Raw genomic sequence first — 22,080 nt, 5'->3', positions numbered from 1 at the left:
TTGAACAGAGTGGAGATAAAACGTGTAAAAACAACATATGGGTATGTACGTTAGTGAGGTGGAGAACTTGCGTGCTCGGAGGAGGGTGTCGATTACAGCCCCCGAGTATCCGTTCTTCCTCAGGCGAGCACTCTCAATGGCCAGACCGTAAGAGAGAATTGAGCTGGGTCCTCGTGGTTGCTGTAGTAGGTCTCTATGAGGCAGCAGGGGAAGAGGGTTCCCTGACAGTAGTCTTCTCATGTCCGCGTACCATGGTCTTCTTGGCCAATCTGGAGCCACCAGAAGAACTAGTCCCTTGTGTAGCTGTATCTTGTGAATGATTGCGCCCAGCAAGGGCCACGGCGGGAAGGCGTATAGTAGGGTCCCCGTGGCAGGTCTGCACCAGGGCATCGATTCCTTGAGACTGCGGTTCCCATCTGCGGCTGAAGTATCTGGGTACTTGTGCGTTGGCTCTGCTTGCCAGAAGATCCATGACTGGTGTCCCCCACCGGTTCACTATTATCTGGAATGCTGTGGCCGACAGCTTCCATTCTCCGGAATCTAGGCTCTCTCTGCTGAGATAGTCCGCAGTTATGTTGTCTTTCCCAGCGATGTGGACGGCAGAGATCTCCTGGAGATTTGCTTCCGCCCATGCCATCAGTGGGTATGTTTCTAGGGACACCTGCTGGCTTCTGGTGCCCCCTTGTCGGTTGATGTAGGCTACCGTTGTGGCGTTGTCTGACATCACCCTTACCGCTTTGTCCCGGATTCTGTGGGCGAACCGTAGGCAGGCTAGTCTGACTGCCCTTGCTTCCAGGCGGTTGATGTTCCATCCTGCCTCTTTGGTGTTCCACCGCCCTTGGGCAGTTAACTCCTCGCAGTGTGCCCCCCATCCTCGTAGACTGGCGTCTGTGGTGAGCAAGGTCCATGTCGGGGAGGATAGTCTTGATCCCCTGTTTATGTGGTTGGTCTGTAGCCACCACCGTAGCTGGGTCCGGAGCCTGCTCGGGAGTGCCAGCCAAACGGTGTAGTTCTGGGTCTGTGGGCTCCATCTTGATAGGAGAGAGTGCTGAAGGGGCCTCATGTGGGCTCTTGCCCATGGCACTACTTCCAGCGTGGATGCCATCAGCCCGAGGACTTGCAGGTAATCCCATGCTGTGGGACGAGGGTCGTTCAGTAGTGTTTGCAGCCGGTTCCACAGTTTTGATCTCCTCATGAGGGTCAGGCTGACCTTGTCTTCTTTGGTGTCGAATTGGACTCCTAGGTAATTCCAGTGACTGGGATGGCTGTAGAGACACTTGTTTGTGTTGACCACCCATCCTAGGCTCTCTAGTAGAGTTATGACTCTGCTGGTCGCTTGGTGGCTTTCCGCTGGTGACTTCGCTCTGATCAGCCAATCGTCTAGGTAAGGGTGTACCAGGATCCCTTCCTTCCTCAATGCTGCTGCCACCACCACTATTACCTTGGTAAATGTCCGGGGAGCTGTGGCTAACCCGAAGGGAAGCGCCCGGAACTGGTAGTGGCGGTCCAGGACCTTGAAGCGTAGATATCTCTGGTGTTCTTGGTGAATTGGTATATGCAGGTAGGCCTCCGAGAGATCCAGGGAGGTGAGGAACTCTCCCGGTTGTATTGCCTTTATCACGGAGCACAGGGTTTCCATGCAGAAGCGGGGGATCCTCAGGTGACGGTTGACAGACTTGAGGTCCAGGATGGGCCAGAACGTTCCCTCTTTCTTGGGAACGATAAAGTAAATGGAATAATGCCCCGTATTTGCTTCCTGTGGAGGTACCGGTATGATGGCCTTGAGAGCCAGAAGTCTGTTTAGCGTGGATTCCACTGCCGCCCTCTTGGCGGGGTCGTGGCAAGGAGACTCCACAAACTTGTCCGGAGGGGTTCGCAGGAAATCCAAATAGTACCCCTCCCGAATGATGGCTAGGACCCACTTGTCCGAAGTTATCTCGACCCATCTGCGGTAGAATAGGGTTAGTCTGCCCCCTATGGCTTCTTCCTTTAGACGGGTCGGCTGAATCTCATTGTGGGGTGCGGCTGGGGCCTGAACCCGAGCCGGTTCCTCTCTTGTTGTGCTTGTTCCGAAAGGACTGGTTTCTGCCTGTGGAGCGTGACGCTTGATAGCTGTTCCTGCTATAAGGGTTGAAGCACTGTGATCCTCTGCCCCGGGATGATCTGGGGAAGGGCCGCTGGTTTCTCTGTGTCTTGTCTTTTGGTAAGCGCGGCAATGGGGAGTCTCCCCATTTGTCTGCCAGTTTCTCCAGTTTGCTTCCGAACAGGAGGGATCCTTTGAATGGCATCCTTGTGAGTCTAGCTTTGGAGGATGCATCCGCTGACCAGTTTCGGAGCTTGTCTCCTAGCCACCACTGAGGACGCCACCCCTCTGGCTGCTGTGCGTACGAGGTCGGAGGCAGCATCCGTTAGAAAGGATAATGCTGGTTCCATGACTTCTCCTGGGATGTTATTCCTGGCTTGGGATAAGCAGGCACGTGTTACCATGGTGCAACAGGTCGCGATTTGAAGAGCCATGGCGGTGACGTCGAAAGACTGTTTCAGGATGGACTCCAGGCACCAGTTGTGGGCATCCTTGAGCGCTGTCCCTCCCTCCACTGGGATGATGGTGCGCTTAGCTACCGCACAGACCATGGCGTCCACTCTTGGGCAGGTAAAGAGGTCTTTGGTTGCCGGGTCCAGAGGGTACATGGCTGCCAGGGCTCGTCCTCCTTTGAAGGTGGACTCCGGGGTGCTCCATTCCAGGTCAATTAGCTGTTGCGCAGCTTGTAACAGCGGGAAATGGCGAGAGATCTGGCGGAGGCCTTCCAGTAGGGGGTTCGGCTTAGGTTCCCCTGGAGTACCTGGGGCCGGGATGGCGAGCTCTGAGAGACATTGTGAGACTAAGTCCGGGAGTTCGTCCCTTGCGAAAAAGCGTCTCATGGTGCGGTGAGGCTCTGTCCCCGGGGGGAGTTCTCCTTCTTCCAGGGGTTTGGCCTCCTCTTCAGATATGTCCGAGTCCTCATAAATGGGACTTCTGGATCTTGGAGGCCTGTATCTTTCTCTTGAGGGGCCTGGTGCATCAGGGTCCTCTCGTGGAGCATGTGGATGCGAAGCTTCCGTTTGCATTCGAACAAAGGTGTGGATCCCCTTGAAAAATTCCACCCATGAGAGTGACGCAGGGTCCAAGCCAAGTGGCGCCGGCTCTTTGGGGGTCCCCGGCTGAGGGGGTGTCCCTCTGGGATTTACAAGGTCCAGGGTGTCGCCCAAGAAGCTGGTACTCGGCCCTGGGTGCGCAAGGCCTTGGCCTGGGTCCCCCAGGGCGTCCTCACACTGGGAACATAGGGCGTCGGCCGCCTCGCTCTGTGCAGCCCTAATGTGGCATGCTGGGCAGAGATCTTGCGCTTTTAGCTCAGTTTCTGGTGGTGCCATAGTTGACTGCACGTAAATCTTAAGCACTCCTGTGCGCCCGGGCCGCGTGTAAGATATGCGCGCGGCTGTGTGCCCAAGAATTATTGATGCGCACAGCTCGCGGCGCGCGTAATCTGTGCACCTCGCCTATGTGCGCGTAGCTTATGCGCACAAGCTATGTGCACGTATGAACGCACAAAAGTAGATTTGTGCGCCTAAAAACTAACTTTGTGCGTTCGGTTGTGCGGCGAACGGAGCGGCGAATGAAGACAAAATAGCGATGGAGAGCACACGGGCAAGATGGCGACCGCCTCCGAGGGTCTCCACGTGGCAGACCCTTGGGCTAACCGGGGTCTGTCCCTGCTAGGGTGGATCAACCCAGTGGCGCTGGTCTCGTCACTGACCTGCGCTTCTCCTCAATCCTCGGAGACCGGGTAAAAAATGAGGATTTCTACCTTACCTTGTCTTTGGCACTTCCTGGCTTCGCTCCGGGCGGTCTCCGGCTGCGGGGGGAGAGGGTAAATACCTTCACCGCCGCGCTCGAGGGTGCACCTGCTGCCTCTCAGCTGCGCCCGGGAAACCGGAGGCTAGGTCCCTGCCGCGATTCGGCCACCGGACCGAGGCTCACTCACCTCTGAGGGACCACGTAAATCATTTCAGGAATCTCAACTGGGGGAGGGACCCGAGGGTATCACCGCAGGAGAGCGGGGCTCGTCTTCCGTAAGTATCTTTTCTTCTTAAATTTGGGTTTCTTTGTAGTTTAGTTCTAACGCTCTGAGAGCATGCAGATAGTCCCTAACTGCTTTGGAGACGGAAAATACTGAGGAGCTGCACTTCCTGCAGGGGTATATGTACTAGGGGCTGACGTCAGATTGAAATCTGATCCGTCTCCAACTGCTAACAGGAGTACATTATACCCATTGGTCCTGAGTCCATCTGCTACATGCTAGGAAAGTTAAAAAAATTTTCAGTCATTCTAGATTTATCACACAAAATTCTCATGCAAAATTGCTGCATGTCAGCTGTTCCAAATTCAGGCGAAGAGAGAAGGTATGAGGAAAAAAAAAAAATAAAGTTAAGGAAGGAAGGAAGAACAACAGATGGAAGCCGAGGAGAGCAGGTAAAAAGCCAAATAATGATGCAAGATGCACATGTATGTCTGTATCTGATGTACATGTCAGACAGGGTGGGTGGGTGTCAATTAATTCAGTGTTAATGTCAGGCATACCGCCAACGTTCAGCTCACATATTACAACAGAAGGCCAGGAGTCTTGGGTAAAGTATTCTCAGCTTTGCCCACTCTATCCCCTTTGTATTTAGTTATTCTTTAATTTTTAAATCACATCAGGGCTTTATTAAAGCAGGGCTTTCCTGTCACAGGAAACGAGCTGCACTCACTGGTCTCTTGCTAAAGTCCTACTTGGTGATCACTTCATTTTCACAGTAATTTCATTCACTTTAAAAAAAAAAATTCTGACAAGGTAGAAAATGTTTATTTTTGTCAGTAGCTACTGACATAACACAGATGAAGTAACAAAACAGATGCAGCTTAATTCATTTTTTTTTTTTTATTTTATAATTTTTTATTTTCAATTTTCAATAATTATAACGTTATATGTATATACTGAAGTATGATTATACAGTAATAGTAATATTAACTTTTCACAATAACAGTAAATCCTCATACAATTCACATATCAGTATTATTTCTTAAAGAAAGTCCGTAAGTCATTAGTTATTTAATTTGAGCGATTCAAGGTATTTAAAAGAGTATATAACACTCTCATCTTTCAAAGAAAATCAGAGACAACAAATCTAATAGTTGCTCTCAACTGTTTGCTGCATTTAGGGGGTGCATATCCAGGAATGCCTGTAAAGCAGTAGTCTCATAGAAAACATATTTATGTTCCTTATACCATATTTCGCATTCGCAAGGGTACCGTAAGAAGAATTTAGCCTCCCTAGCAAGGGTATCAGATTTTAACCTAAGAAACTCCTGTCTTCTTAACTGAGTTATCCGTGCTAGATCCGGGTGCATCCAAATTTGTTGACCATGGAATTTTTGTAATCTATTTCGAAGAAATAAACGTAACATTGTATCTCTTTCCAATGGAAAGATAAATGAAACAAATAAAGTTGCTCTTGACAATATCTCGGTTTCAATAGTTGTTTCTAAGACATCTGAAACATTCCAGCTTAATTTGTTTTTGATAGATGAACCTTTCACAATGAAAACAGTTTATAATAAATAACTGGAAAAAAAAAGTATTACAGTTTAGGATTAGATAATGAAAGGTCTTTACCTCTCATTCATTAATACACTTAATTCAGACATATTTAATTAAAACAATTATCTCCCTTTAGTTTTATAGCATTTTTTTAAACCTGGCAGCCTTTCCCTGTGCTTGAACTTCCAGCCCAGTAGAAACCTGGGCCTGCTCTCAGAGGGAGGCCCTGGGTGTTGATTCCTAGTTGCCAGGCAGTTTTCCTCCCCAGTTGGGTCCTACTCTGCTCTCACTCTCTCTCTCTAAACCCAGTCACTGGAGCGACATTTTTCAGCAGGGGGCCCTAGAGACCATGGCTTCTTTTGGATCCTGGTATATCCTGAATCCGTGCTATGATGGCTGAGACTCCTGCCCTCTAGGGCTGTGTACATGGCCCCCTTAAATATCCCCATCTCCAGTGGCCCAATGAGTTGAAGCCATTTGGCATTAGGCAACCCTTCCACCGTACTTGATGTTCCAAAGAAGTGAAACAAAATTTCCAAACTGCTGTTTTCTTTATGGTAATTCAACCCATGGTGCAGACAAACTTCCGCTGACTGTAATCCCTCCCTTTTTTTCCCCATTTGCACCATCTTAATCCTCTTTAGGGTACATTATATGCACACTTGTTTAAAAACAGTCATATAAACTAGCTATTGCCACACAACTAGCTTACATCAAGCTTCACATTTATGTTCATGGCTGCCAATTCAGCTACAAAGTAACGGAACACGTAGGGCACAGAGATTGTGTCAATGGTATCGCTGCTATTGCAGATAGCACAGTGGTATTTTCTATGGCGCATCGAAGACCAGGAAGGAGGCGGCTTCTCCAGCAGTGGAGAGAGCAGGCTGCCGCATGCCACGCACACATGGGCCACGGAGCGGTCAGAACAGTTGAAGAGGCGGTCATGCAGCAGGAAGGATGTCCCATGGGCAAGCAGGGCATCCCGCTCCATCTCCCCAAAGCGGATCCCACCCTGCACATTCCTGCCGCCAATGGGTTGGTTGGTGACCTTGTCCCTGGCTCCCGTCGTCCTTACCTGGAACTTGTCAGAGACCATGTGGCGCAGGCGTTGGTAGTAAACCACACCAATAAAAATGTCTGCCTCCAGCTCCACCCCGCTGATTCCACTATACAGCCGTTCCGTACCATAGAAGTTGTAGCCAGCAACCTTCAGCATCTCACCAAAGTAGTCCAAAGCGGAGTTCTCCTCTGAGAAGGTGAATGGCGTGGCATCATGGCACAAGCCATGCAGGGCTGCGGACTTCCCAGCCATGCTCTCGATCAGCATGCCAATGGTCATCCTGGAGGGGAAGCCATGAGGGTTGAAAAGGATGTCTGGTACCATCCCACTCTCTGTAAATGGCATGTCCTCCACTGGCCACAGCCTGCTCAAAATGCCCTTCTGTCCATGCCGGCTGGCAAACTTGTCTCCGATGGTTGGGTTGCGAGGTATTCGCATGGTGATACAGATGCATTTGAACTTCCCACTCCCCGTGTCATTGCTGCACACTTTGATGTTATCCACCACACAGCTTTCCTTGTTCCTGGAAAAAAAGGAATAAATAAAAACTGAGCTATCAATGTCTACAAACTCTGTGGGGCCAATGCAATATCAAGCGTGAAAAAACATGCGTCCAAACCGGGCGCACTTTTTTTTAACGTGCGCCCATCCCCCTTCTCCTAGGCACCCGATGCAATAGGCAAATGAGTTGCTGCGTCAAATATGTCGCACAAGGGATAAATTGTGCATCCTTAGCATGTCCATGGATTTGCGCGCCTAGATTTGGCTGTGCGCGGGGTAGGAAAACAGACGCTTAATTAAAAAGCGTTTGTTTTCCTAACCTGCACACAGCCACAAATTAGAAAAATGTACACTTGTAAATTGAGCGTCCGTTTTCCTAATCTGAACGCTGTCAAGATTTTTTTTTCATGCTGCTTCCTGTAGTTCCTCCTACTTAGTATCGCAAATATACTAAGTAGGAGGAACCCAGAAAAGCAGTATTTTTTTGCTTTTCTGTGCAGCTTTGGGGTGCTTTAATATTTAATGCCAGCTCCAGGGCACTACCGCATAACACCCCCCCTCACAACCACCCCCTCCTCTTCCCCCCCAAACCCCCATAACCTCTGACACCAGATCTAATCCTAACCAAGTCATACTGTATATATTGTATATAGGATATATGCTACAAATTTATACACACATTCTTTTGTATTCATATGTTACAATGTTTTTACTGTTATAGTTTAATTGTTATCTTGTTAAATGTAAAATAGGGCAGATCCCGCCCTATTCAACCTGTTATCTGGAAACCGATGTGATATCTCGATCGAATGTCGGCATACAAAATAAATAAATAAATAAATAAATAAATAAAATTTTTGCATGTCAAAATGTGCACACCAGGCACAGTGATTCTTTTGCATCGGGGGTAATAGCTAATAGCCTCATCTACGTGGCATTTACATGTGATAGGCGCTGTTAGCTACACCCTGGTTTGGACGCGCTGATTCCATTATTGCATCAGGAGTTATTCTAGCACAAAACATGTGTCCAATCGCACGTCAGGCTGTGTGCTGGGCTGAGCGCACTATATTGCATTAGCCCCTTTGTTTAGAACAGCAAGGCGCACTTGAGCAATTATGGTCAGCGAGAATGGTTCTCCTATGCAAGTTTGATGGCCCATGGCCAAATTAGTCTTGAAAAGGTTACTCTTTTAGCAATGTGGCAACACGGAATGTGAAAAACCCTGAGCCCACGAGCATTAAGCTATTAAAAACAAGTAGGAAAGGTGAGATTTGATGAAGACATCAAATATATCAAGGGCTTACATGAAACCCAAAAGGGAAAGTATTTTTCAGTACAACAAGCGCTTATGGTATAAGGCTAGAAAGGGTCCGGACTGAGTAATACAAGGAAACTGTTCTTCACAGAAAGGGGCAATTAGAGAAGATAAGGCCATCACGGAAAGATTAAATGATTTTTTTGTTTCAGTGTTTACTGAAGAGGATGATGGGGAGATACCCGTATCAGAGAAGGTTTTCATGGGTAATGATTCAGATGGACTGTACCAAATCACGGTGAACCTAGAAGATATGGTAGGCCTGATTGACCAGTTTTTACTACTCTTCAGTTTATCACCTGGACCGGATAGTATACACCCCAGAGTTCTCAAGGAACTCAAAAATGAAATTTCAGACCTATTAGTAAAAATTTGTAACCTATCATTAAAATCATCCATTGTATCTGAAGACTGGCGGGTGGCCAATATAAATGATTATTATTCCTTACCTGCTAATTTTCGTTCCAGTAGTACCATGGATCAGTCCAGACGGTGGGTTACGTCCCCCGTCCAGCAGATGGAGTCAGACAAAGCTTCGGAGGGTGCTACCTTATAAGCCACTGCACCCTCTGCTGCTCTTCAGTAATGAGACTATCAAAGCAAGAGTCACAGAGAAGGATGGATCAAGTCTATCAAACACTGGTAACTTCAAACAGTGCAAACGGAACATGTAAAACCTGATGCCGAAAGGCACGCTACAACAGCTGCAAACGGCAAAAACTTGCAGAAAGAGAAAGAAAACATTCCCATAAGAGAGAAACAACTGCAGAGATCAGATAAGAAATACACCAAGCAAGGAAGACTAGCAGTAGATCTCAAATAATTATCCCAACCATATTAGGGAGGGTGTCTGGACTGATCCATGGTACTACAGGAACGAAAATTAGCAGGTAAGGAATAATTTTCATTTCCCTGTATGTACCAGGATCAGTCCAGATGATGGGATGTACCAAAGCTTCCCTACTTCGGGTGGGCCCTGGATAGACCTGCTTGAAGGACCCTGTCGCCCAGGGAACCAAAGGAGGGCGACGGAAGGTTCAAGCGATAGTGTCTAGTAAAGGTGTGCAACAATTTCCAGGTGGCCGCCCAGCAAATCTCCTATGTAGAGACGGACTGGCTCTCTGCCCAGGACGTCGCTTGAGACCGCAGAGAATGGGCTCTGACGCCCAATGGGATTGTCGTCCAGCTCAGACATACGCCATCCCAATAGCATCTTTGAGCCAGCGAGCGATCGTTGACTTTCTGGCTTTGCATCCCTTTTTGGGACCATGCCAAAGGACAAATAGATGATCTGACAGGCGAAATTCATTAGTGACCTCCAGGTAACGGATCAGGATGCGTTTGACATCGAACTTACGGAGCTCATGGGACTCATCAGAGGAAAACGAGGGGAGCTCCACAGTTTGATTCAGGTGAAATGCCGAGACCACCTTAGGAAGAAAGGAGGGCACCGTGCGCAAGGAGTCACCCGCATCTGTGAACCGAAGGTAGGGCTCCCTGCAGGAGAGCGCCTGGAGTTCAGAAACCCGGCGGGCAGAACAGATGGCCACAAGGAAAATCGTCTTGAGTGTGAGATCCTTGAGGGTGGCGTCACGTAGAGGCCTAAAGGGAGGACCTCCCAAAATCCTTAAGACCAAGTTGAGGTTCCAGGAAGGACAAGGAGCCTGAAGCGGAGGCTTTAGGTGCTTCACCCCCTTGAGGAACCGTACAATATCTGGGTGAGCTGAAAGAGTAATTCCGTCCTGTCGATGAACCAAGGACCCGAGCGCAGAGACCTGAACTTTTAGGGAGTTGTAGGCTAGCCCCTTTTCCAGGCCCACCTGGAGGAACGAAAGCTGAATGAGAAGAGCGAGAAGAGGGCGTCCTAGGTGTCGTCTGTTGGGAGGTGCGGAAGCAACGATGACTGCGGAACCGGTTTCTGGAGGTATTGAACGATCTGGTAGTCTGTGGCCGATCTTCTGGGAACCTATGTACCATGTGTTTTCTCCAAGGGATTTGATGATCTGGTCCAGATCGTCCCCAGATAGGAATTTCCCTTTGAAGGGCAGGGATCCCAACTGCGTCTTGGAAGAAGAGTCCGCTGACCCGTTGCGGAGCCAGAGGAGACACCGGGCCGAGATCGCCGCTACCATGGACCGGGCCAGCACTCAGACAAGGTCATAAAGTGCATCTGCTCCGTAGGAAATAACTGCCTCCAAACGTTCCGCCTGACGAGCCTCCTCAGGAGGGAGTTCTTGTGAGGTGAGGAGCTGCTGTACCCAGCGGAGTCCTGCTTTTTGTGCCAGCGAGCTACAGATGGTCGTCCGGACCCCCACCGTGGAGACCTTGAATACTCGCTTGAGGTAGACCTCTAGCTTCCTGTCTTGTAGGTCCTGGAGCGCTGTGCCTCCCGTAACTGGAATCGTGGTTTGCTTCGTGACTGCTGACACCGCGGAGTCCACTTTCGGAACTTTAAGCAGTTCTAGGAAATCCTCCAGAAGAGGATACAGTTTGTCCATCTCCCTGATGACCTTGAGGGAGGCTTCGGGCAAATCCCATTCCCTGGCTAAGAGCTGGAGAAAGGTAGGATGAGTCGGAAAAGCCCTGGTCGGAGGACGGAACCCCGCCAAGACGGGGTTCCCCTTCTTCCTCGACGGAGTGGGATGAGGTGGATCCAGAGGTGGTTCAATATCCAATTCCTGTAGAATGAGGGGGATAGGAGTGTCCAACTCGTCCCTTTGGAAATTTTGTAACACTCTAGGATCGTCCCCTTCCATTTGCGAAGCTAGCAGGGGATCCTGGGGGTCATCGAAGGACGGGTCTGGCACCTGATTTACCCCCCCCACACAGACACAGGTGGGGAGGAGCAAGCGCAACTGAGAGGGCCCCCACCCCTGGGGTACCTACTCCCTGAGAGGCTCCCCCAAGCGGAGGATCAGTCATCCGAGGGACCTTGGGCAGTGGGGGCCCAGGGAGAGGATCCGAAGGCTGTGACATCCTGGCCAGATTGACAGATTTTGTGCTCCTAATGCACAATGCCTAACAGGGGGCAGGCCCAAAGGAATCAGAAACGCAGGATCCCCCGCAGGCATGCCAGGCTCCAGGAGAGAAACCAGTGTTAAAACCGGAGGAAACAACGCCCCGATGTCATCTGCTGTGTGAGGTATCGGTGCCAGGCCCACCGGCTCCTCCTCCAAAATGGCCGACGTTCCCGCGCTAAGCTGGATCGGAGCCTGCCTCGGTCGATGATATCGTGCCTGGCCTTGCAGAGCTGAGTTTCCCACAGGCTGCGAGGTGCCCTTCCCCCCAGGGAGGCACCTCGTGCAGATCCCCTCGCGGGAGAGCCGGGACCCGGGCTCTCCACACGCTGAGCATCAGAAGGCCCTCTGCACGATCAGGATGAGGGGAGGGCAGCCGCGAGGAAAGAGGCAAGTATCGCCGCGGGGAGCGGGAAAGAACGACCTCCGCTGCCTAAATCCACCGACCCAAGGGGCTCCTAGTCCCTTCTGAAAAGCGCCACAGAGGAATGTGACCTCTCTGCGGCCGGCAGCCCCGGGGAATGCGCGTCTCGGGGCCGTAGGTCGGAGCGCGGCGATGGGGGGTGGGGGGAGAGGTTGAAAACCTCCAACATGCACCCCCTGATGGTCTGTAATTCAGAACCAACCTGAGGAGAAAACGCCCACAAATACACTTACCCCGTACCGGCAGGAGTGGGAGGGAGGCAGGAAGGACAGCGAGAGAGAGAGAAGGGACCACTCTGACTGCAAGCCTGAAAACCAAAAAGTTTCTCGGGTTTTGTTTTTTTTTTTAAACTAGAGAGCTTGATCCATCAAAGAAGCTTCACAGAGAAAATTAGAAAGGAAACAAGTTCACTGACAATGTACTCGGGAATCAAAGATTCCCCTGCTCCTATCTGCTGGAGTCAGAAAGATACTGAAGAGCAGCAGAGGGTGCAGTGGCTTATAAGGTAGCAGTCTCCGAAGCTTTGTCTGACTCCATCTGCTGGATGGGGGACATAACCCATCGTCTGGACTGATCCTGGTACGTACAGGGAACCCCAATATTTAAAAAGGGCTCCAGGGGCGATCCGGGAAACTACAGACTAGTTAGCCTGACTTTAGTGCCAAGAAAAATAGTGGAAAGTGTTCTAAATATCAAAATCACAGAACATATAGAAAGACATGGTTTAATGGAACAAAGTCAGCATGGCTTTACCCAAGGCAAGTCTTGCCTCACAAATCTGCTTCACTTTTTTTGAAGGAGTTAATAAACACGTAGATAAAGGTGAACCAGTAGATGGAGTATATTTGGATTTTCAGAAGGCGTTTGACAAAGTTCCTCATGAGAGGCTTGCAGGGGGGGGGGGGGGGGGGGGGGGGGTTAAGGGTTACGCGCATAACCCTTTTAAAATCCGCCCCAATGTTAGTTTCCATATTAGGAGCTACAACCCAAGAAAGAGATTTTTTGTTTTTGTAATTTTTGTAAATAAGTTCTATATTATGTAATTTTGGTTTCTTGTTTCTCTGTTTACTTACAGTTTTCTGTTCCATGTAAAGGCCTAGCCTATAAGTTCCAAGTTATTTGTAAACAGATACGATGTGCAAACGGTTGTCGGTATATAAAAAAATGCCAAATAAATAAATAAATAGGCGTCATAGTGGATAATACATTGAAATCGTCGGTTCAGTGTGCCTCGGCAGTCAAAAAAGCAAACAGAATGTTGGGAATTATTAGAAAGGGAATGGTGAATAAAACGGAAAATGTCATAATGCCTCTATATCGCTCCATGGTGAGACCGCACCTTGAATACTGTGTACAATTCTGGTTGCCGCATCTCAAAAAAGATATAATTGCGATGGAGAAGGTACAGAGAAGGGCGACCAAAATGATAAAGGGAATGAAACGGCTCCCCTATGAGGAACGACTAAAGAGGTTAGGACTTTTTAGCTTGGAGAAGAGACGGCTAAGGGGGATATGATAGAGGTGTTTAAAATCATGAGAGGTCTAGAACGGGTTAATGTGAATCAGTTATTTACTCTTTCAGATAATAGAAAGGCTAGGGGGCACTCCATGAAGTAAGCATGTGGCACATTTAAAACTAATCAGAGAAAGTTCTTTTTCACTCAATGCACAATTAAACTCTGGAATTTGCTGCCAGAGGATGTGGTTAGTGCAGTTAGTATAGCTGTATTTAAAAAAGGATTGGATATGTTCTTGGAGGAGAAGTCCATTAACTGCTATTAATTAAGTTGACTTAGAAAATAGCTGCTGCTATTACTAGCAACAGTAGCATAGGATAGACTTAGTTTTTGGGTACTTGCCAGGTTCTTATGGCCTGGATTGGCCACTGTTGGAAACAGTATGCTGGGCTTGATTGTCCCTTGGTCTGACCCAGTATGGCATGTTCTTATGTATAACAATCACACCCAACGGCTCTCACATATCAAGTGTACTCCAGGCACTGATATGTAAACAATATAGCAAAATGCTGGTATACCTGGTTTCTCTCTAAATACTTTTCCCTGTACGTACCAGGATCAGTCCAGGACACCTGGGTTGTGACTCCGCACCAGTAGATGGAGACAGACTAAAACTTGTGGGCGGAGCCATATATGCCCCTGTGCCAGTCAAAGCCCCTCAGTCTTACTCTGTCTCCAGTAGATGGTGCAGGTCCGGTCACAGCCCTGCCTGCCCTGGTTCTGGTATTCCGTCAGGGTCGGTTCCTTTTTTGATTTGTTTAGGCCAGTTTTAGGCTACGGATTTCTAAATTGTCCTTAGGTCCCTTTCGCCCTGCCTCCCAGGGGGGTTGTGAGGTTCTGAGGGGACCACCCCCCCCTGGTTGAGGCCGCTGCTAGGGTCGAGGACCCAGCTGGCCTAGTAGCAGCGTCAGGGGTGACACCGGGGAGCCCGGTTCACTCACCCCTGCTGGATTAGGGCTCCAGGACCGTGGACAGCGACAGGCGTTTTTCTTAAAAAAAAAAAAAGAGGTTTGTGTTTATTTCTGTGCCGGCTCTCTCTTGCTTCGCGTCGCCGCTCGTAGTGGGGGCGCCGCCGACGGGGGGAGGCCGTTCGTTCGATTTTTTATTTTTTGTCGCTCCTCTTACCCCGTTTTCGCGCCTCTTCGCCGGCATGCCTCGCGGCTCGGTCTGCCGGGCCTGTGGCTCGGCGCGCGCGCGTCTTTCGCGCGAGAGTCTGTGCGCGGCCTGCATCCCGGGCGGAGAGGGGTCGTCTGGGGCGCCTCGGGGGGCTCGTTCGCGGCCTGCGCGATCGCCTCCGCGCGGTGGGGGCGCCGGAGAAAAGCCCCAAGAGCTTTTCCCGCTTAGCGCGGGAGTGGCGGCCATTTTGGCCACGGGCCGCGAAATGGCGCGGGAACCGGCAGGGCCTTCGGCCTTGCCTCCCGCGCTTTCCCCGCAGCGGATCGCGGTCGGAGGGGGTCCCTCGGGGGACACAGGGTCCCCGGGGAGTCCCGCTGATTTTTCCTCTGATTCGAGCTCGCTTTCGGAGGACCTTGCGCTTTTGTTGCGCAAGGTCCTGAAATACAAAAAAAGCAGGCGCGGCCGGAGTGAGGCTCGCAGAGCTCCGCCGCAGAAGAGGTCCAGGAAGCCCTCGGGGGTCGCGGAGGGGCCCCAGGGCGCCTTGCGGGGGAAGCGGCCTCCACGTGGCGTCCCACAGGAGGCGGACACCGATTCCTCTCCCGAGGCGGACGCTGATTCCTCTGAGAAAACCCAGAAGGGACCCGACGATGTGGGAGCGGACGGCTCCGCTACGTCCGGCGTAGCAAAAGGCTCACAGGCAGTTGAGGGGGACGATCCCAAAGTGGTCAGGCTCTTCCGTAGGGATGAATTGCCACCTCTAATTCCAGCCATTATCCAGGAACTGGGAATAAACCCCCCTCCGGCGGTGGTTCGTCAGGAAGCGAACATGGATCCGGTCCTGTTAGGCCTCACGGGTCCGGCAGTTGCCTTTCCATTCCATTTTTCTTCAACGGACATCATGTTCCGGGAATGGGACACTCCGGAGTTAGGGTTGAAGGTCAGCAAGGCCATGGACAAGCTTTACCCGCTCCCGGAGGATGCGCTGGACCTTCTCAAGTTTCCCAAGGTGGATTCGGCGGTTTCGGCGGTAACGAAGAGATCTACTATCCCGGTTACGGGTGCGACAGCCCTTCGGGACCTTCAGGACAGGAAGCTGGAAGTACAGCTCAAGAAGATTTTTGAGGTTTCAGCGCTAGGAATTCGGGCCGCCATGTGTACGAATTTCGCTTTGAGAGCTGGCTTACGCTGGGCTCAGGTCCTTCAAGCCAATGCGGATCTTTCGGCTGACGAGGCAGCGCAAGCGGATAAGTTGGAAGCGGTAATAGCATATGGCGCAGATGCACTCCACGATCTGCTGCGCACTTCCTCTAGATCCATGGTGGCGGCTGTCTCGGCGCGCCGCCTCCTGTGGCTACGCAACTGGGCGGCGGATGGCTCTTCTAAGGCTCACCTCGGGGCGCTGCCATTCAAGGGTAAATTGCTGTTTGGCAAGGAATTAGATGACTTGATGGCTTCCCTGGGGGAAAATAGGGCTTTCAGGTTGCCCGAAGATAGAGCCAGGTCACGGACTTCCTTTACAGTCAGGTCCCGCTTTCGTGGGCCCAGGAAGGCGCGACCTCAAAGGTCGTCGGGGCACTCGTACAGGTCTTCCTCCTCCCGTACCCCACAGTGGCAGCAGCAGCAGTCCTTTCGTGGGAGGCGCTTTGGTAGACCAGGGGGTGCCCTGGCCATCACGGCGCCCAAATCTTCACAATGAAAGGGGGTCGGCCCTTCTCCCGCCGCAGCCTCAGCACGCCGTTCCCAACGTCGGGGCGCGGTTGCTGTCGTTTTACGAGAGATGGGCCGGAATAACGTCGGACCAGTGGGTCCTCACCGTGATAAGACACGGCTACGCGTTAGATTTTGCTCGCATTCCAGTGGACAAGTTCCTTGTGTCACCCTGCAAGGCTCCCGAGAAGAAGACGGCGGTGCTAGACACCATCCGCCGCTTAGAGGACTTGGGAGCTATCTCCCCCGTTCCGGTCAGCCAACAAGGCAAAGGCCGTTACTCCATTTACTTCATCGTACCAAAGAAGGACGGCACGTCCCGACCAATTCTGGATCTCAAAGGGGTGAACCGATGCCTTCGCGTTCCTCGCTTCAAAATGGAGACGATCCGGTCAGTCATCGCCGCGGTCCGGCCAGGCGAGTTCCTGGTCTCCCTGGACCTCACGGAGGCGTATCTTCACATAGGCATCCAGCCGTCGTTCCAACGCTTCCTCAGATTCTGCATTCTGGGTCGGCATTACCAGTTTCGGGCGCTCCCTTTTGGGCTCGCAACGGCCCCTCGTACTTTCACGAAGGTGATGGTCGTGGTGGCGGCGCAACTGCGCCGAGAAGGTCTCCAGGTCCATCCGTATCTGGACGATTGGTTGATTCGGGCGAAGTCCGAAGATCAGTGTCGGATGGCGGTGGCCAGGGTCCTCCATCTGTTGCAGTCCCTGGGATGGGTGGTCAACTTCAGCAAGAGTCATCTGACACCCACGCAGACCTTGGAATATCTGGGAGCTCTTGTCGACACGAAGCAGGGCAAGGTGTTTCTGTCGCTCGAACGGATGGTCAAATTGCAAACTCAGGTACAACGCTTGTTGTCTCTACGCCAGCCGCGGGTCTGCGACTACCTTACGGTCCTCGGGTCTATGGCTTCCACGCTGGCGCTGGTGCCATGGGCGTTCGCTCATCTGCGACCCTTACAGTCATCCTTGCTTTCCCGCTGGAAGCCGGTCTCGGAGGATTTCCACTTACCGCTTCCTCTAGCGGGACACGCGCGGTCCAGCCTGCGTTGGTGGCTGGACCCCAGTCATCTTTCCGCCGGAGTCTCTCTCCTGGTGCCCAGTTGGACAGTGGTGACCACGGATGCCAGCCTCTCCGGTTGGGGAGCGGTCTGCCTAGGGAGCTCAGTTCAAGGCCTATGGTCAGTGTCGCAAGTCCAGTGGTCTATCAATCGTCTAGAGACCAGAGCGGTCCGTCTGGCCCTGCAGGCTTTTCTCCCATTGCTGCAGGGAAAGGCAGTCCGAGTGTTGTCGGACAATGCGACCACCGTGGCATACATCAACCGGCAGGGGGGGACCCGGAGCCCCCAGGTGGCAGTAGAAGCTCAGCGCTTGATGGCCTGGTCGGAGCTACATCTCAGCAACCTCGCAGCGTCTCACATTGCGGGAGTCGACAACGTGCAAGCGGACTATCTCAGCCGTCATCGTCTGGATCCCGGAGAGTGGGAGCTAGGGGACGAAGCGTTTCTTCTCATTTGCGAAACGTGGGGGGTTCCCCACATGGATCTGATGGCCACGTGGCACAACGCGAAGGCCCCGCGATTTTACAGTCGACGTCGAGAGCGGGGGGCAGAAGGCGTCGATGCGTTGGTGCTTCCCTGGCCGACGGATGTGCTGCTCTACGTGTTTCCCCCGTGGCCGATGATCGGCAAGATTCTACGGCGCATAGAGTTGCATCCGAACAACGTGATCTTGGTGGCACCGGAGTGGCCTCGCCGGCCGTGGTTCGCAGACCTCGTACAACTGGCAGTAGCGGCCCCCCTTCGGTTCCAAGGAATGGCGGCCCTTCTCCATCAGGGCCCCGTCTGTTTGGAGGATGCGGATCACTTCTGTCTCGCGGCATGGCTTTTGAGAGGAATCGACTGAAGAGGAAAGGTTATTCAGATGCGGTGGTGGCCACGCTACTGCGTTCCAGGAAGCAGTCGACGTCTTTGGCTTACGTCCGTGTCTGGGTGGTCTTTGAGGACTGGTGCGTGCAGCGAGGGGTGGACCCCATCTCGGCTTCCGTCTCTGATGTTCTAGCGTTCCTCCAGGCGGGTCTGGCCAAAGGTCTGGCGTGCAGTTCCCTACGGGTCCAAGTGGCGGCGCTGGGGTGTTTGCGAGGTAAGTCTCTGGCGCTTCACCCGGATATTGCTCGTTTTCTTCGGGGGGCTAAGCACCTTCGCCCCCCGTTACGTCTTCCTTGTCCGGCTTGGAACCTCAATTGGGTTCTCTCCGCTCTATGCACGGCGCCGTTTGAGCCCTTGAAACGCGCAACTCTTAAGGATCTCACTTTAAAAACGGCATTCTTGGTGGCGATTGCCTCGGCACGGCGTGTTTCCGAGTTGCAGGCCCTGTCCTGTAGGGAACCTTTCTTGCGTATCTCCGATTCGGGGGTTTCCTTACGGACGGTTCCTTCCTTTCTTCCGAAAGTGGTCTCGTCGTTTCACGTGAATCAATCGGTGGAGTTGCCCGCTTTTGCATGCGGAGACTCCTCTGCTACCGAAGAGAGGGAGTTATGGAAGCTTGACGTGCGGAGATCCCTTCTCCGATATCTGGAGGTCACTAATCCGTTTCGGGTCACAGATCATCTGTTTGTCCTGTTCTCTGGACCAAAGAAAGGAGCTGCAGCGTCCCAGATCATCTGTTTGTCCTGTTCTCTGGACCAAAGAAAGGAGCTGCAGCGTCCCGCACAACTATCGCTCGTTGGCTCAAGGAGGCCATTGGTTCGGCGTACTTGGTGCGGGGAAAACCCCTTCCCGTGGGGCTGCGGGCTCACTCGACTCGATCCCAAGCAGCGTCTTGGGCGGAAGCTTCTCAGGTGTCGCCTCAAGAGATTTGTAGGGCGGCCACCTGGAAGTCGTTGCATACTTTTGTCCGGCATTACCGGCTGGATGTCCGGGCTACCGATTCCGGGGGTTTTGGAGAGAGGGTACTCCGAGCGGGACTCTCTGCTTCCCACCCTCAGTAGGTTGCTCTGGTACATCCCAGGTGTCCTGGACTGATCCTGGTACGTACAGGGAAAGGAAAATTAGTTTCTTACCTGATAATTTTCGTTCCTGTAGTACCAAGGATCAGTCCAGGATCCCGCCCGCGGTGCTGCGCTGAAGTAATGGAGAGTCCGCTCTGTGTTTTGATTTGCTCTGTTCCGCTTGTTCGCTCTCTCGGTTGGAGAGTCCGTTTCCAGAAGGGGTGTTTCTTTCCCCGTTAGTTAGCGGTATCTAGTTTTGTTTACTTCTCTGGTTGTGTTCTACTTTGACATTCCGTAAGACTGAGGGGCTGTGACTGGCACAGGGGCATATATGGCTCCGCCCACAAGTTTTAGTCTGTCTCCATCTACTGGTGCGGAGTCACAACCCAGGTGTCCTGGACTGATCCTTGGTACTACAGGAACGAAAATTATCAGGTAAGAAACTAATTTTCCTTTAGTCCAGCTATCATACCACAAAAGAGGAATACAGTTTTGTAGAACCACTACTCGTAGGGTCAAGATTAAAGTCAATGTACTGACAATGTAATAACAAAGTCACTTTGTTATTACATTGTCAGTACATTGACTTTAATCTTAAAAGTAATCTTTGGAGCTTTCATCAGTTTGAAAAGGAAAATATATAAAAATTTTTGGGGTAAATCACTAAGAAAAAAAATCACTAAAAATTATAAAAAAATACATATAAAGTAAAATGGACCTGAAACCGTAAAAAGAGTCTGGTAAAATACCTTGACCCTACGAGTAGTGGTCCTACAAAACTATATTCCTCTTTTGTGGTATGATAGCTGGACTAAAAGTATTTAGAGAGAAACCAGGTATACCAGCATGTTCTTATGTATGACACAGCCTTTCAACGGAGGTGGTCATGGGACCAAAAACAGGAACAGAATTCAAGAAGGCAGGAGACAAGCACAGAGGATCTGTAGTGGTGGAGAAGCAAAATGTAAAAGCTAGTGATCAAGTAGAATGTGCAGTAGGAGTGACCTGTAGGTCTTTATCTTTCATCAATTTCAATGTTTCTAAGTACATTGTTAGGGATGCCATTACACATGTGCTGAAGTGCCAGTAGGTGCAACCATTCAGGAGCAGAGCTGGTAGGAGAGTTATTGCACCTCTCCTGCTGGTGAAGACAGAGAACCTTAGGAATCATAAGTGCATATCTTGGAGGGGTCATGGATTGAAAGATAAAGTCACAGAGCCACAGGGGTTTGAACCAAGGGCTGGGAAGTGAGATGGGCACACGTTCCTGCTCTGATGGGTGCTACCATAGTGGGGTCGGGGAATGCTATCCAGGGAGCAATTGCCAAACGCAACGCACATAATGAGTGTGATAAAAATGTATGTGCTATCCAGAAGGGTTACTAGAAACCTATAGTGTTATGGGCAGAATAACTGAAAACAAATTCAGCTGCATACTCACCTGTAGTAAGTCACAAAGCTTTCCCCCGTGTTGAGATTGAGATAACTGTAACAAGGGTCTCCATACTGCAGAACAGATCCAATGTGCGGTAATCCATCCATATCCAGTTTGTCCATGGTCCTTGTATCACCATCTTTAGTGCCAAACACCAGGTTGTCATCCCCCTGCTTGACCTTCTCTGTCAGATCTATAAGCTCCGTCTTGTAGACACTGCCATGGGCAAAGCCCCTTTCCCAAGAAGCTTTGTTCAAGATCTAAGGAAGCAAAAACATTGTGGATCATTCTAGGTGCTCACTAGAATATTTTGATGCTTTTCTGTCTAGAAAGAATTATAAAAATGCTATAATAAACATAGATATTGGGCTGGCTCTCTAGTTCAGACTGCAGTGCTCTACGGCTTGGACTGGGGTATCCACATTCAGATTCCCCACCTGATGGAGCCAGTTAGGCTTGGGTATGCTGTGGAAGCATCATGCTCAGTCCCAGGGAGGGACAGAACGTGATGGCCCCCTGTTGGCCAACCAGCAGTATTGAGGGTGCATCTCCTCCAGCCCTGGGGCTGGCAAGAAGCACCTGTGCCACCCAGGCAAACCAGCTGGTGAGAATTAGGGGTGGCAAAGACTGCTGAGGGGAGACAAAAGACAAAACAAGATTCCAAACCCATAGGTACTGATTAGAGAGAGCTATGGATAGCTTTAATTCTGAGGGGTCTTTTTAAATTGAAAACATATAAACAAAAATAGCAGTTAAAAGAAAAAACTAGCATGCTGAAGTGAAACCAATTGCATTTTTGGCATTCCAACACACAGATCGATACTGTAAAGTGCGGCTGGAGATTCCCCGTCTGTAACTCGCTGTGGGCGCACAATTCGGACGCGTAAGGCGATCCTGCGATATAGTCTCCAGTTTCACGCGTCCTTAGCGCTTCTTGAAACTGACGTGTAACCCTTTCCGCACCGGGCATGTATATGATATGTTAATGAACGAATTAGCTATTTAATGAACGAATTAGCTATTCCCTCCGATACTGTGACGCGCGCTCCAATTATCTTCTTTCTAACCTGCTATTTTGCCGCGTCCTTAACCTGTTAGTTTACCGCCTACCCTCTACCTGGCGTTAGTGTGGTTAGTGTGGTGTTCGAACAGCTACGTACCCTTACCCCTGCGTACCCTTACCCCTGTGTTAGAGGCAGGGGTAAGGGTAGGAGGCAAACTTTCCCCCAGCCCCCGCTCTCCTGCCCTGGCCGCGTCCATGGGTGGGGTCTCCGGGGCAGCCCCAGTCCTCTCCCCTCCTCCCGAAGCAAAAAAAAAAGCGAAAAAAATATTTGCAAGAGAGCGAGGGGAGAGAGGACGGGCAATCCTAC

The 22,080-nt window shown here is 51.0% G+C and overlaps 1 protein-coding gene across 1 annotated transcript in view; it reads right to left on the bottom strand.

Annotated features, from left to right (window-relative positions):
• Positions 1-4,976: 4,976 nt before the first annotated feature.
• Positions 4,977-22,080, bottom strand: part of POLR1B (RNA polymerase I subunit B) — a 102,358-nt gene continuing 85,254 nt past the window's right edge. The window contains exons 14-15 of the mRNA XM_029593781.1: positions 20,717-20,970; positions 4,977-7,204 (exon numbers count right to left, since the gene is read on the bottom strand). Coding sequence (XP_029449641.1) covers positions 6,322-7,204; positions 20,717-20,970 — 1,137 coding nt within the window. The 3' untranslated portion in view covers positions 4,977-6,321. The remainder of the gene's footprint in view (positions 7,205-20,716; positions 20,971-22,080) is intronic.

Source organism: Rhinatrema bivittatum, chromosome 3 (assembly GCF_901001135.1).
Source record: "Rhinatrema bivittatum chromosome 3, aRhiBiv1.1, whole genome shotgun sequence".
Classification (NCBI taxonomy): domain Eukaryota; kingdom Metazoa; phylum Chordata; class Amphibia; order Gymnophiona; family Rhinatrematidae; genus Rhinatrema; species Rhinatrema bivittatum.
The sequence above is the reverse complement of the archived record's forward strand: the minus strand, read 5'-3'. Positions and strand labels throughout refer to the sequence as shown.